General features: G+C 33.4%; 1 protein-coding gene across 1 annotated transcript in view; it reads right to left on the bottom strand.

Moving 5' to 3' along the window:
• Positions 1-416: 416 nt before the first annotated feature.
• The window catches only part of LOC114330756 (potassium voltage-gated channel subfamily H member 3-like), a 162,366-nt gene continuing 147,320 nt past the window's right edge, over positions 417-15,462 (bottom strand). The window contains exon 4 of the mRNA XM_028280166.2: positions 417-487. Coding sequence (XP_028135967.2) covers positions 417-487 — 71 coding nt within the window. The remainder of the gene's footprint in view (positions 488-15,462) is intronic.

Below are 15,462 nucleotides of genomic sequence, written 5' to 3'. Positions count from 1 at the left end.
ATGTTAAGTTAAAATTATTTGACATATCATGAAACATTGTTTTTGTCGGCATCATCATTTCTTGAATTGATGTGGTAGCTTCAGTTTGCTTTTTTTGTTTCTTTTTGGTTTGTGTTGGTATTTTAAATTCTTTATTTAATTCTTCAGTGGGAGATGGAGTAGTATTAATTTCCGAAATTGTTCACTTATTAGTCGTTGACTGATCCTTAGATATAAAATTAGTTTCCATAAATAATACGGGAGGTATTAAATTAGTATCTGTTTGTTGGTTAAGTGAAGGTTCGGTACTAGAATTACTGACTGGATGATCTAGTTCCACTTCTAAGGGTGATGAATTAGACTGGGGGGATTCTTGCGCTTGTTGTTGTATTGGTTGTTGTGGTTGGTGTTCGATATGAGAGGATTCATTTTGTTAATCATGATTTGGACAATTTGTCCGCAATGTGATCTGTTTTCTTACAGGTAAAACACGAAGGTTTATCTGAACCTAAAAATATGCGATACGAAGTTTGTTCATATGTAATTAAGAAAGAAGAAGGAAGGTCTATATCTACAAGTGGTTGAATATAAGATTGTCTTCTAAAACTAAGGACGCGTTGAAATTCTGGAAGTTGACTGCCGATTTTAAGGAAGGTTAAAGGTGACATTAATTTAAGACCTAATTTGGTTAACTCATTTTCTATTAGAATATGTGGAATAGAAGGACTAACACCCGATAGTAACAGTCTTTCGTTCGGAGTTAACAATTTTCGTGCTTTAGATTTTCGCCTTTAATTGTTATTTCTGCTGGACCGGACATAAATTTTTCCACCAAGGATTCTCTGGAGAGATAAATACATATATTCTGTTATTTGATAGTCTTGATGAAAATAAAATATTCCGTGGATGAACAACTTCGCCAAGTGCTATTAAGTACTCTTCTATTTTAGTATCAGGCAGGGCATTAAATAAAATTGATTGGTGCTTTGAAGGGAACTGAATTGAAGTATTGTTAAGCACAACGGAATATGTCGTTTTGTTTTGAGGTTGTTGATCGTCAGTCATGACTGTTGATAAATTTGTTAGGTTGGATCTGGTATCATTTGTTAAACTCATTAGTAATTATGAACCAGTTATAGAACCAAAACTGGTTCTGATAGCTGGCCTTTCGACCGTCATTTAACCTTACAAACGGTATGCTTTGTAATGTTTTGAATAAATAAAATAATATTAACTCACTCTTTTTATTCCGTAAGGTAACTGCACTATATTATACTTTTACTTTTTGCTTATTTTCAAGTTTATTTGGATATAAATTACTATGAAAAAGATGATTTCTCGGGAATAAAATGTAAACACAGTTTGTGATACCATGCTCAGGACCGGACTCCAATGTGTATTTTTGTTGTAAAAAGTACTAATAGTCCAGGAACCGAAGCTTTTCACCTCGCAATTTTTACAGAATAAATCGATTTGCTTGAAAATTTGAAAATAAGTAGTGGATAGTCCAAGGATCAAAATCTATATGATGCCGAAAGGCGCTCTTACCATGGGGGTGGTAGCCACCCCATCTCAAGGTGGAAATTTTTTTATTATATTTAGGCCACAAAAGTTGATAAAAACGTTCATTCTAAGCAAAAAATGTTCTATACATTTTTTTGATAAAATTAATAGTTTTCGATTTATTCGCTATCGAAAGTGTTAGTTTTATATCGAAAAAGTCAATGTTTTATCAATTGTACTCATTTACGATTCACTCAATTTTTGCCGTAGGAAAAATTTTTTTAAACCAAGTTCTTGGGAATTAAATAACCTACAATTTCATATTTAAACATTTTTTCGTATCTCTGACGCTAATCTTTCTATTCTGAAGAAAATGGCATTTTTTACCAAACTACAAAAATTCGTTGTTCGCTTTTAACTCTAGTTTTTTAAAAACTAATGACTTTAAGCCACTCACACTTCTATAATCTATTACTAATATATAAATAAAGAAGAATAAATAAGGCCAATTACTAAAAACACCGCTAACTTACATTATCATGCTTCCAATTGGATTTCTCCTTTTTCTTTTCAAAAAAATATGTTGATTTTTTAACCGTAACTTTTTTATGTTTTATCTTAGAAAGTTTGTTAAAAATAATTTTGTAGGTTTTTATAAAATATTATTATTAAATCTTTTAAAAATCGTCCTTAATATAGTAAGACAATAATTCGTCCCACGACAACGTATGGAAGCGACACATGGACTCTGAACCAGCGGGAAACGACAAAATTACTGGTACTTAACAGAAAGATACTGCGGACTATCTATGGGCATTGCAGAGACGAGACAACAGGAGAATAGAGAAGAAGACACAATGATAAACTCCAGACAATATATGGAGATGAAAACATAGTATGCTACATTAAAGCAAACCGAATAAAATGGGCGGGTCACGTGCTAAGGTCGAGTGACGAAACATTTCTGAACTCCACATTCTGGGAAAGGCCCGATGGCAAAAGGTCAGTTGGTCGCCCAAGAAAGAGATGGAAGGACGCAGTGGCCAATGATCTACGCAAAATGGGAGTACAGCAATGGGAAATAGCTGCTCAGGACCGACAACAATGGAGGGAAATAGTAAACGCGGCCAAGACTTAGATAGAGTTGTAGAGCCAAATTATGATGATGATGATCATGATGATGATGATGTGTTTAATTTACTCTATATTTGGATATTTTATACACCTTTATGTTTATCAGATCTTTTTCCATTTAACCATGTATTATTATTTGTAAGAAATGGTTAATTAAAAAGTATTTAATTAAAGTAACCAACGCATTGCGATTTTCAATATAAAGTTTTTAGTTTATTTCTCGCCGTCTCTATGTTATTACGAAACAATTATTTTTGCCACAATAATCCACCAGATGTATCTGATCGTTTATTACATCTGGACGCTGTGCAGCAGTAATTGAAATAGCCAGTTAAAGTGTTGACTACTGTAAATTTTATTTTGTTTATTAGTTCTTTTCATGTATTGTATCAGTTTCTAAAAAGGTTTTTTCAATATATCTATGCTAGTATTAAAATTTGAAGTAACCAAAAATCAAATTAGGCATAAGTGTTGAATATGAGGCTTGTGTGAGTTCATTTCAAATTTGGAAAATAAAATAAATGAATAGACTTACACACCATCACTTTTATTTTACCACAGACTATCGTCTGTAGTGTAGTCCTAATTCGTCAGTTCTCAATTAATAGGAATAGGATAGTAGGAATTCTCAAGAATTCTCCCACTATTTTGTCAATTAGTGAAGTTAAGCCGAAGTGCACCAGTTCCCAACTGGCCGTAATGGAGATGTAAGTATGATATCACAAATTTAACAATAATCAAAAATGAATAACCATTTTCAATTTCGTTGCAACACGAAACTACAGCCGCATCATTATTCCAGTTCAATCAGAGAGTGCAGCAAGCACCTCTACCTCTTTCGAAACTTATTAGTCTCTCATCAGGAGGCACATATACTGCTCTCTCTGACACAACTAGGACAAACCCCGGCGTGCAGTCACGGATTGCAACGAACGAAATGGCAGGGATGCCCTAGCGGCAACTGCTATCAAAAAGCTAAGTTTTCAATCTAATAGCTCATAAAACAACATCAAAAAATGTCATTCTACATCCTACCAGACTGAAAACAATGGGAACCTTCTCTGGTAACACCTCTGAGGCTTATACAATTTGCAAGCCATAACGGATGCTGAGACTAAGGAAGATGAGGGAATTTTACAATTTATAATTCACGTCCCATCTTTCACGTCTTACAATTATAAATTGTAAAATTCCCTCATCTTCCTTAGTCTCAGCATCTGTTATGGCTTGCAAATTGGAGAAGCCTCGGAGGTGTTACCAGAGAAGGTTCCCATTGTTTTCAGTCTGATAGGATGTAGAATGACATTTTTTGATGTTGTTTTATGAGCTATTAGAGTGAAAACTTAGTTTTTTTGATAGCAGTTGCCGCTAGGGCATCCCTGCCATTTCGTTCGTTGCAATCCGTGACTGCACGCCGGGGTTTGTCCTAGTTGGGTCAGAGAGAACAGCATATGTGCCTCCTGATGAGAGACTAATAAGTTTCGAAACCGGTAGAGGTGATTGCTACACTCTCTGATTGAACTGGAATAATGATGCGGCTGTAGTTTCATGTTGCAACGAAATTGAAAATGGTTATTCATTTTTGATTTATGTTTACTCCCATTGGAGTACGAGGGGAACCATTCTCGTTGGAACTTTACCGCGCTGAGCAGATGGGACGTGAATTATAAATTGTAAAATTCCCTAATCTTCCTTAGTCTCAGCATCCGTTATGGCTTGCAAATTGTAGAAGCCTCGGTGGTGTTACCAGAGAAGGTTCCCATTGTTTTCAATCTAATAGGATGTAGAATGACATTTTTTGATGTTGTTTTATGAGCTGTTAGATTGAAAACTTAGTTTTTTTTTAATAATAATCCTTGTCTAGGTATGTAAATAATAACTTAATACGTTATTATTATTATTATTTCTAGTTAGAAAAACGAAAATTGGTACATATATTTACCTTCCAGAGAGAAATCGATTCCATCCATTGTGAATTTCTAGTACCAGTCATAGGCGTCCGTTTTGAGTGGAGCGACGGTTATTTTATCGTATAACTGTTTTGTCTTTAACTTTTAAGCATTTTTGACACTATATTATTAAATTGTAAGGTATTATAGTACTAACAGCTACTCTTGCTTTAAGTCGGTAGAATACACCGTTTTCTAGAAAAATCTATTTAAAAATTTTTCGTTTCCTGAATTTTTTTTTAAATAAACGGTGTATTTTATCAACTTAAAGCAAGAGTAACTTTTAGTACTAACTAGAATACCTCATAATTTAATAATCTATTGTAAAAAATTCTTAAAAATTAAAAGAAAAAGTAGTTATGCGATAAAATAACCGTTCTCCTACCCAAAACGGACACATATTATGACCTGTACTAGAAATTCGCAATTAATGATATCGATTCATCTCTGGAATATAAATTAACGTACCAGTTCTCGTTTCTCTAAATAGTTTTTTTGAAATTTTTTTTTTGATAATCAAAGAACGAAAAATTTTCCATTTTCCATTTTCCATTTTCCAAATATTTCCAGAAAAATAGAAGATCTGACAGCAATGTAAATACCACCATAATATCGGCCGCATCACACGATAGACCAGGGCGCATCTGTAAAAATATTAGTACATTTGGACGTTGCGAGCGGCCTCAAATTTTTTTGCGCAGAAATTTCTTGAAAATATCTCAAATAATAATATTTGAGTTATCCTCCCTCTCAAAAAGGTTCGGAACATTGTTTAAATAATCAAAATGTCAAAAAATGACGGAAAAATTTGATTTTTTTTCTTCGTTTTTTGATTATAACTTTAAAAGTATTCATTTCCGAGAAAAGTTGTACCAACATAAAAGTTGCGCAATTAAATTTCCTACAATATAGAATTGGTTAAAAATTAAAAAAAAATAGTAACCCTTGTTGCAAAATAGCAATAATTGCGAAGAAACTAGACAAAAACAAGTATTCGCATTTTACGTTTTTCAACCATTTATGCTACATCGAGGACCTTCGTATTTTACCCAAGAAAACTTTATGATACAGTAAAACAATACTGTAAATTTTATTAAGATCGGTTTAATATATTTTGCAAAATAAATTTTGCAGTCCAGCTTTCGCAAAAAAAATCTTTTTTGAAAATGTTACAAAAGTGAAAATAAAGCAGATAGCAAGTTGAAATTTTTTTTGCTTATAGAACAGTACCTTTCATTTGAAATTTGCAAAACTAAAATCGATTAACTACCACGGCGTCAGGATTTTTTTAAATAAACATTAATTATTGGTGCTACGCACAGGACAGCGGATAGTTTGCTCTGATTGGGCTTTCCAATGACCTTTGATAATGATTGATACATTTTAATTTTTATTACATTTCGATATAAATAAATAAATTTGTTTATTGCAAAATAAAAACACATACTCTATCCTTTGAAATAACACTTTTTTTAGCAAAAACTTTCTTTGTTCATATATTTTAACTTAGAGAATAATAGCTTAATATTTTTAAACATATGCAATTGTTTAAACAATATTTCACAAACAATAATAAAATTAGTTTGATTTTTGTGGAATTAAAATATTAAAATACAACAAAATATAGAGTAAGAAAATTATTGGATAAAGATTGGAAGAAATTTTGGTGGAAATCAACTTGTGTGAATTGAACACCGCTGTCCTGCGCGTAGCACCAAAAATTATTGTTTATTTCAAAAATTTTCTGACGCCGTGGTAATTAATCGATTTTAATTTTGCAAATTGCAAATGAAAGGTACACTACACTTATATAAGCAAAAAAAAATTCAACTTCCTATCTGCTTTATCTTCAGTCCTGCAACATTTTTAAAAAATGAATTTTTTTTGCGGAAGCTGGATTGCAAAATTTATTTTGCGAAATATATTAAACCGATCTTAATGAAATTTACAGCAATGTTTTAATGTATCATAGATTTTTTCTGGGTAAAATATGAAGGTCCTAAGTGTAGCATAAATGGTTGAAAAACGTAAAATGCCAATACTTGTTTTTGTATGGTTTTTTTCGCATTTATTGCTATTTTGCAACAAAATTGACTATTTTTTAAATTTCTAACTAATTCTATATCATAGGAAATTTAATTACACAACTTTTATGTGAGTACAACTTTTCTCAGAAATGAATGGTTTTAAAGTTATAATCAAAAAACCAATAAAAGAATCGAATTTTTCCTTTATATTTTGACATTTGGATTATTTAAACAATGTTCCGGACCATTTTGAGTGGGCAATTGTGGGCATTTTCAAGCAATTTCTGCAAAAAAATTTGAGTCACCTCTCAACGTCCATCCCAAAACAGATGCGCCCTGGACTACAACACTACCTCACTAAAACCTATAAAAATCGTGCAAGCGGTTTCAGAGATAATTGAGGCGTTCCATACATAAAGCTACCTGTATAACTCTGGCTTGATCAATTTATTTTTTTTAATTTGTACCTTCTTCTCGCAGTACCGTCTCCTATCGGAGGTTGGCTACCATCACAGCAATCTTAACTTTGTTGGCTGCAGCTCTGAACAACTGTATTGAACTGCACCCATACCACTCCCTTAAATTTCGCAACCAGGAAATCCTCCTACGTCCCACATTTCTCTTTCCCGAGATTTTTCCTTGGTAATTTGTACCAGACAGCATCATAATACGGGTTATTGTAACTTTAGCATTTAATTGTGCTCTATCGGAAACCTGATGATGCTATGTAAATTACAGAAAGCAAACTGTTCGTTTGTGGTAAAATAAAAGTGATTGTGTATTTTTATTTATATCATTTTACAAAATAGGCAAACATATATAAAAAAACCTTTTTACCACATAGTAGTGTAAGGCAAAAATTAGTTAAAAAATAGCTAAAATAAAAAATGTAATTACATAATTGCCGAGTTATATTCTGTTGTCACCTAACACATTCCAAATATCCATTATCCAATCGCACACATTCTATAACCATTCGCACATCTCGAAGTTCGTAATTTCAGGATCAAAACCAATGTCGAATATGGCATATAGCATTTTTTTATGTTTAGGAAGTATTCGAAGTATTTTCATAATATTTCGAATAGTAATTCCTAAGCGGCATGCGATCATAAAAGGCACATAAAGCCTACACTGCAAAAAAATTGGCACAAGTATTATGAAACTTAAGCACAGAAATCATGTGTAAGAAAAGTTGATCTGTTAATTTTAAAATTTATTCACCAATTATTTCTATTCAAGTTTGGTTTAAATTTCTCACTTTAGCTTAGGTAGGCCTACTTTTACTCTTGGACTTGGCGGAGTTATCTAACACGAATAATGACGTTTGGTTTTGGGAGACGTACTATGTTTAAGATGTTTATTAGATATCTACTTAAATGACAAGTTTTTTAGTTGAGCACTATTTTTGCTTATACAGATTAGCTAGATAAAAAGGTCCAATGATTAAATTTTCTCAAGAAAAATTTTCACAGAATTTGAATAAACAACAGCACATAATGCTATTGTACAGAAATTTATCAAATACAATTAACAATTTTGATTTGTAGCGTTATATAAATAGATGAATATATAGTGGAATAAATTCCCAGCATCGCCCGATGGCATGAATATGACTCAGGTTCACAGTTTACTTTAATCGTTATCGACTTTCACTTCATCTTACCTCGTTAGAGGTTGCTAAAGGCATATTTAAGTTGGCAGAATATTTAAATATATAAAAAGGAATGAATTCCTCTAATTGGCTGTATACCATAATAAAAATTACTTAAGAAGTAAAAAATCTTCCTTTGTAGATGATATTATACCTATTATTATTTAAAAAAAAACATTAAAAAAAGGATTCAAGTTGGAATCAAAGTACATCACAAAGTACATCCCACAAACGTTTTCGGACTAATCAGTCCATCATCAGGTTAAACTCTAGATCCAAGTCAGTTGAAACTAGCTACATAGTTAGTTCACATGACCTTTTAATTACAACATTTGAGCCATCGAGCCTAAATTTAAGGCGACACTAAGTCGATGCTTAAGCAGCTGGAATAGATAACATTACCACAGAACTACTGAAAGCAGATAGAGAAACATCGGAAGAAATCCTGTATGTACTAATAAACAGAATATGGCGGGAGGAGAGAATACCTGATGATTGGAAAAAAGGTATAATTGTAAAGATACCCAAGAAGGGAGATCAAACGAATTGCAACAATTGGAGAGCAATAACACTACTTTCTACAGTGAGTAAAGTTATGACAAGGATGATACTAGAAAGAATAAAAGAAACTATAGACCAGTTGTTAAGACCAAACCAAGCGGGCTTCAGAAGTAATAAAGCATGCACAGATCATACTAACACATTAAGAAACATTGTAGAATAAACAATAGAATGGCAGAGCAAAATCTATATAAATTTCATTGACTTTAGACAAGCCTTTGACCGGATTAACAGAGAAAAAATATGGGAAATATTAAAGAGATATGGAATTCCATTAAAATACATAAGAATTATCAAAATGTTCTATGAAAACTATACCGCACAAATCATGCACAATGGGAAACTCACAGAACCAATCAACATAGACAGTGGAGTCAGACAGGGGTGTATTCTATCTCCAACCATATTTTTGATCTTAATCGACTGGGTCATGAAGAAGGCAACGAAAAATAAAACAGGAATTAGATGGAATGCTTTCGGTCAGCTTGAAGATCTAGACTTTGCAGATGATATATGTCTGGTGTCCGAAAAAAGACAACATATGCAGAAAAAAACAGAAAAGGTGACAAAAGAAGCAAGAAAAATAGGACTAGAGATTAACACAAGAAAAACTAAACTTATGAAGATAAATACGGAAAGAGAAATGGGTATATTCATTGAAGGAGAAGAAGTAGAAAATGTACAGAAGTTTTGCTATCTGGGAAGCATAATTGACGCTAGCGGTGGAGTAGAAGAGGAAATTAATGGAAGGATAACTAAAGCCCAAAATGCGTTCTATATGCTGAAGAAAACATGGGAGTCCAATAAATTAACAACCAAAACCAAAATCAGGATATTTAATACAAATTTAAAGAGCATTTGGCTATATCCAGCAGAAGCTTGGAAAATAGAGAAAAAGATTATACAAAAGGTTCAAACATTTGTAAATAGATGCCTTAGACGAATATTGCAAATATATTGGCCAAATCGGATAAGTAACAAGGAACTTTGGAGAAACACTAATCAAGAGCCGATAGCCAAAACGATAAACAGACGCAAATGGAAGTTTATTGGACACACATTAAGGAAAAATGAAGATGATATAACCAAACAAGCCCTGGATTACCAACCAACTGGAAAAAGAAAACAAGGCAGACCAATGACATCCTGGAAAAGAAATATTACCGGAGAGCTAGCAGACAATGGGTTAAGATGGAAAGAAGTGAAAGCCCTGGCCAGAAACAGAGATGAATGGAGGGGGACTGTAGAGACCCTATGTTCCAAATGGAATCAAGAGGACTAAAGTAAAGTAAAGTAAAGTAAGTAAGTCGATGCTTAAAGATTAAAAAATATTTATATTAAAATGGTGTCTTCGTCTTTTCTTTAAATTTCATGGTTGCCTAATTAAGGAACTAGTGACTATCACCTGAGTATGAACAACAAGGTCTCCGAAGTGGAATGTCATGTAGGTATATACGCAATATTTGTTATAAAATAAATCACAAAAATGCCCTAGAATGCAATCAACCAGCGTTGCAAACAAAAACAATAATCATTAGCAAACAACCGACCAGTTGTAAAATAGAAATATGAACAGACTATGGAATCAACTATTTTGGCATCACACTATCCAGTTATGGTGACGTAGAAGCGAAGGTAAAAAGCAATATAGAAAGCCGGATCTCTAAACAATACAATATGGAAGAACGGCCATGTTAGGCTGGAAGCTAAGACAAAAAATTAAGAAGCAATAAGCCAGACAAGTAATAAGACTAATAATGACATACCCGGCAGAGACGAGACATCCAAAACACAAAGGATGTTAAAGATATCAGAAATGCCAATAGTAAGAAGAATTAAGAGAAACATACTAAAGGACCGAAAACGAGGAGACGAAATTAGAATAGCATGCAATATTTCAATAGCATGATTATCTTCTGATTATACTATTTTTACGAACTCCCTATTACTCGCTATTTTAACATTTTCTGGAACCTAATCATTGAAGTGTTTTGATATGTGTTATCCAATAGTATGTAAGTTTCTTTATTTGTCAATAAGAAATCAAATAGACTATAATATACTCAAAATATATCGAAATAGTTTTAACAGTGTTAAAACCTACCCAGGCGCTGACATTCAATCCGAGCACAATCCTTTAGTGGGCGTTTATACATATATTATGTATAACCAAGTTAAAGAAAACACGAGAAAAAACTCTAAGAAAACATTATATGAGAAAACTGAAATGTAGTGGAGAAGTAAAAGAAATAGTCAGCGAAACATTAAATAGAAAATTTAAAGAAATCGATAATACAACGGAAAGCACAGAAGAGAGGATATATATATAATCGCTTAATAAAACGATAGACGATATTAAAAACAGTTTTATGAAGAAAGAAGAAGGTAAAAATGGATGAAAGATATGGATGACGACAGAGATTCTGCAGCTAATGGAACAAAGAAGGAGAAACAAGAAGGATAACTCCATGTATAAAACAGTGAAAGATGAGAGAAGCCAAACAAAAAGAACTGGAGAAAAAATTCCAAGAAATCAAAATTATACAAAGTAAATACGACGACTTCAATGTGCATAAGAAGGTAAGAGAAATTACAGGCAAATATAAAAATAGAAGAGTAAGTACACTTGTTAATGTCAATTAAGAGATAATCGTGAACAAAGAGAGTATTGATAATACCTGAAAAAATTACATACATTTATTTTTTTGATGAGAGGGAGAACCAGTCCCCAATACCTACGGAAACAGGACCACCTATACTACTGTCAGAAAAAGAGCAGCCATAGTGTCACTAAAAGAAGGGAGAGCTTCAGGGCCAGACGGAGTACAGTCTGAATTTCTTAAATTGCTTGATGATTAATCTTTAAAAATACTACGTAAAATCTTCAATAATATCTACAACGCCAAAGATTGGCTAGTTTCATACCTGCTTTGTGGACTATCAAAAAGCATTTGATACAGCTCAACACCGAAAAATGATGGGTGTTCTAAAAAAAACCCAAATGGATGATAAAGACCAGCTTATAATACAAAATTTATACTGGAACCGATTAGCCACAATATGAACAAATCTTGAAGATGAACCGACGGAAGCAATCCAGATTCTGCGAGACGTTAGAGAAGGATATATACTCTCACCTATATTCTTCTTCTTCTTAGCCTTCTATCGTCCACGTTTGGACATAGGCCTCTCCCAACTCCTTCCATCGGTCTCTATCCTGAGCAACATATTTCCAATTCGTTCCGGCTACTCTTTTAATATCATCAACCCATCTCATCTGTGGTCTTCCTCTCGGTCGTTTACTTTGGTAAGGTCTCCAATGTTGTATCGTGGCATTCCAACGTTGGTTTTTTGTCTAACAGTGTGGCCTGCAAAGCTCCATTTAAGTTTGGCAACTTTTGTTGTTATGTCCTCGACTTTTGTTTTTGATCTTACCCAGTCGCTCCTCTTTTTATCTGACAGTCGTATACCTAACATTGCTCTTTCCATAGCTCTTTCTGTTGTAGCTAGTTTATTCATATTTGCCTTGGTTAGGGTCCAGGTTTGACACCCATATGTCATGATAGGAAGGATGCACTGGTTGAACACTTTGGTCCTCAAATATTGATGTATTTTGCGGTTCTTAAGTATCCAACCAAGTTTTCCAAATCCTGCCCATGCTAGCCTTGCTCTCCTATTAATTTCCGCACTTTGGTTTTCTTTGTCAAGTTTCAGGATTTGGCCTAGGTAGATATATTCCTGGACTTTTTCTATCTCACTGCCATTTATAGTTATGCGTCTGGGGTCATCTGTGTTTGTCATTATTTTTGTTTTCTTCATGTTCATTTTTAGACCGACGTATTGGGAGCTGCCTGCGAGTTCCTCTATCATAATTTGCAGTTCCTCGAATGAGCTCGCTATAATCACAATGTCGTCAGCGAATCTGAGGTGATTTAGCTTCTTGCCATTAACGTTAATGCCATAGGTTGACCAATTTGTCGTTTTGAAGACGTCTTCTAGTGCTAGGTTGAAAAGCTTTGGCGATATTACGTCTCCTTGTCTCACGCCTCTCTTAATAGGGATGGGATTTGTATTTTCGTCTAGTTGTACTATCATAGTTGCATTTTCATATATATTATGTATTAGTTGTCTATATCTCGAATCTATTCTACAATTATTAATAGCTTGTTCTATGGCCCACAATATATATTATTGTTCACCTATATTATTTAACCTATATTCAGAAAAAAATTTAGTAAAACCACATCCGCTACGCAGACGACACCGTTATTTTTGCAAACAGTTCGAACAGTGTACATCAACTAATGTACAAAGTAAATGAAGTAAGTGAAAGATTTGGACTACAAGTAGACAACTAGACATATCAAAAACTAAATTTATGGTCACCATCAAAAATAAAATTAGACACGCCCAACTACTTATCAAGAATACAGCAGTGAGTAAACCAGTATAGCCATCTTGGAACAATAGTAAACGAACAATGCGATCACTCACAACAAGTAAAATGTAGAATAGAGAAAGCTAGGGTGCATTCAACAGCATGGCCAAACTAAGCCAAGTAATTGAAAGATTTGGACTACAAGTAGACAACTAGACATATCAAAAACTAAATTTATGGTCATCAGCAAAAATAAAATTAGACACGCCCAACTACTTACCAAGAATACAGCAGTGAGTAAACCAGCATAGCTATCTTGGAACAATAGTAAACGAATAATGCGATCACTTACAACAAGTAAAATGTAGAATAGAAAAAGCTAGGAGTGCAGACACGCCCTACTACTTATCAAGAATACGGCAGTGAGTAAACCAGTATAGCCATCTTGGAACAATAGTAAACGAACAATGCGATCATTCACAACAAGTAAAATGTAGAATAGAGAAAGCTAGGAGTGCATTCAACAGCATGGCCAAACTAAGCCAAGTAAGTGAAAGATTTGGACTACAAGTAGACAACTAAACATATCAAAAACTAAATTTATGGTCATCAGCAAAAATAAAATTAGACACGCCCAACTACTTATCAAGAATACAGCAGTGAGTAAACCAGTATAGCTATCTTGGAACAATAGTAAACGAATAATGCGATCACTTACAACAAGTAAAATGTAGAATAGAGAAAGCTAGGAGTGCAGACACGCCCAACTACTTATCAAGAATACGGCAGTGAGTAAACCAGTATAGCCATCTTGGAACAATAGTAAACGAACAATGCGATCATTCACAACAAGTAAAATGTAGAATAGAGAAATCTAGGAGTGCATTCAACAGCATGGCCAAACTAAGCCAAGTAAGTGAAAGATTTGGACTACAAGTAGACAACTAAACATATCAAAAACTAAATTTATGGTCATCAGCAAAAATAAAATTAGACACGCCCAACTACTTATCAAGAATACAGCAGTGAGTAAACCAGTATAGCTATCTTGGAACAATAGTAAACGAATAATGCGATCACTTACAACAAGTAAAATGTAGAATAGAGAAAGCTAGGATTGCATTCAACAGCATGGCCAAACTCTTTAGAAGCCACAACCTTACTCTGAAGATAAAAGTTAGGCTCCTACAATGTTATATCTTCTCAATATTATATATCGGAGTTGAATCCTGGACACTCACTGAAGCGGTGGAGAAAAAATTTGAAGCCTTCGAGATGTGGCTGAACATAAGGATATTATGGACGGGTAAGATAACCAACGAGACGGTACTAAGAAGAATATGGAAAGAAAGAGAGGTGATGCATACGATTAAAATGAGAAAGTTAGAATATCTCAGACACATAATGAGAAACGGCACTAAGTACAGATTACTGAAGGTAATTCTTCAAGGCAAAGTATTCAGAAAGCGAAGAATTGAGAGAAGAAGAATATCATTTAAATAACCTGAGGAATTGGTTCTCCACAACAACTAATATATTTAAACCATCCGTTAATAAAATAATTATAGCCAGAATGATTGCTAAGATCAGAAACGAATAGGCACCAAAAGAAGAAGAATTTGTACATAATAATATCAATTGTCTTTCAGTAATTAAAAACATTGCTTAATTTTAGTTCCTTAAACTTTTCTCATGTTCTAGAGCATAGTGTGATGCTGTTCTTTTGTTACGTTTTCATTTCCTTCCGTCTTGTACCATCTCCATATCCACCAGTTTCCTTTTTCTTGTCAAATTTTATATATTATTCTCTTATATATTAATCAAAACGGCAAACGGGTGTATATTTAAAAAAAACTGATAGTGGGTAAAAACATTATTAAAAATCAGCTTAGTACTTTCAGCATATCAAAATGCCATCATCAAAGCGTTCCTATAAAAAGAGTAAGTTAAGTGACTTATTCATAAAAAATACAAAGGTGTAAAAAACTTACGTCTCATAGGTATAAATACCACAAGTGGAGAGTACTCGTTGAACAGCACATTACGATAATTAAAATTGACCCAGGGCTAAGCCTCTGGTCATGGGTAAGAACCCTTAAAATAAATAAATTATCACATTAATGTCAGTATTATACAGTGGTTAACATTTTACATTGAACAGCTGTTACTGACAATTTTGAAATGATCAAGAAAGGAAACAAAATCCGAAGCGACCTCCATATTATTAAATAATAATCAAAAAGTTTGAAAATGACTAAGTTGTCATATACGTAGGCG

This window comes from Diabrotica virgifera, chromosome 3 (assembly GCF_917563875.1).
Source record: "Diabrotica virgifera virgifera chromosome 3, PGI_DIABVI_V3a".
Taxonomy (NCBI): Eukaryota; Metazoa; Arthropoda; class Insecta; order Coleoptera; family Chrysomelidae; genus Diabrotica; species Diabrotica virgifera.
This window is presented reverse-complemented; position numbering and strand designations above follow the sequence as displayed.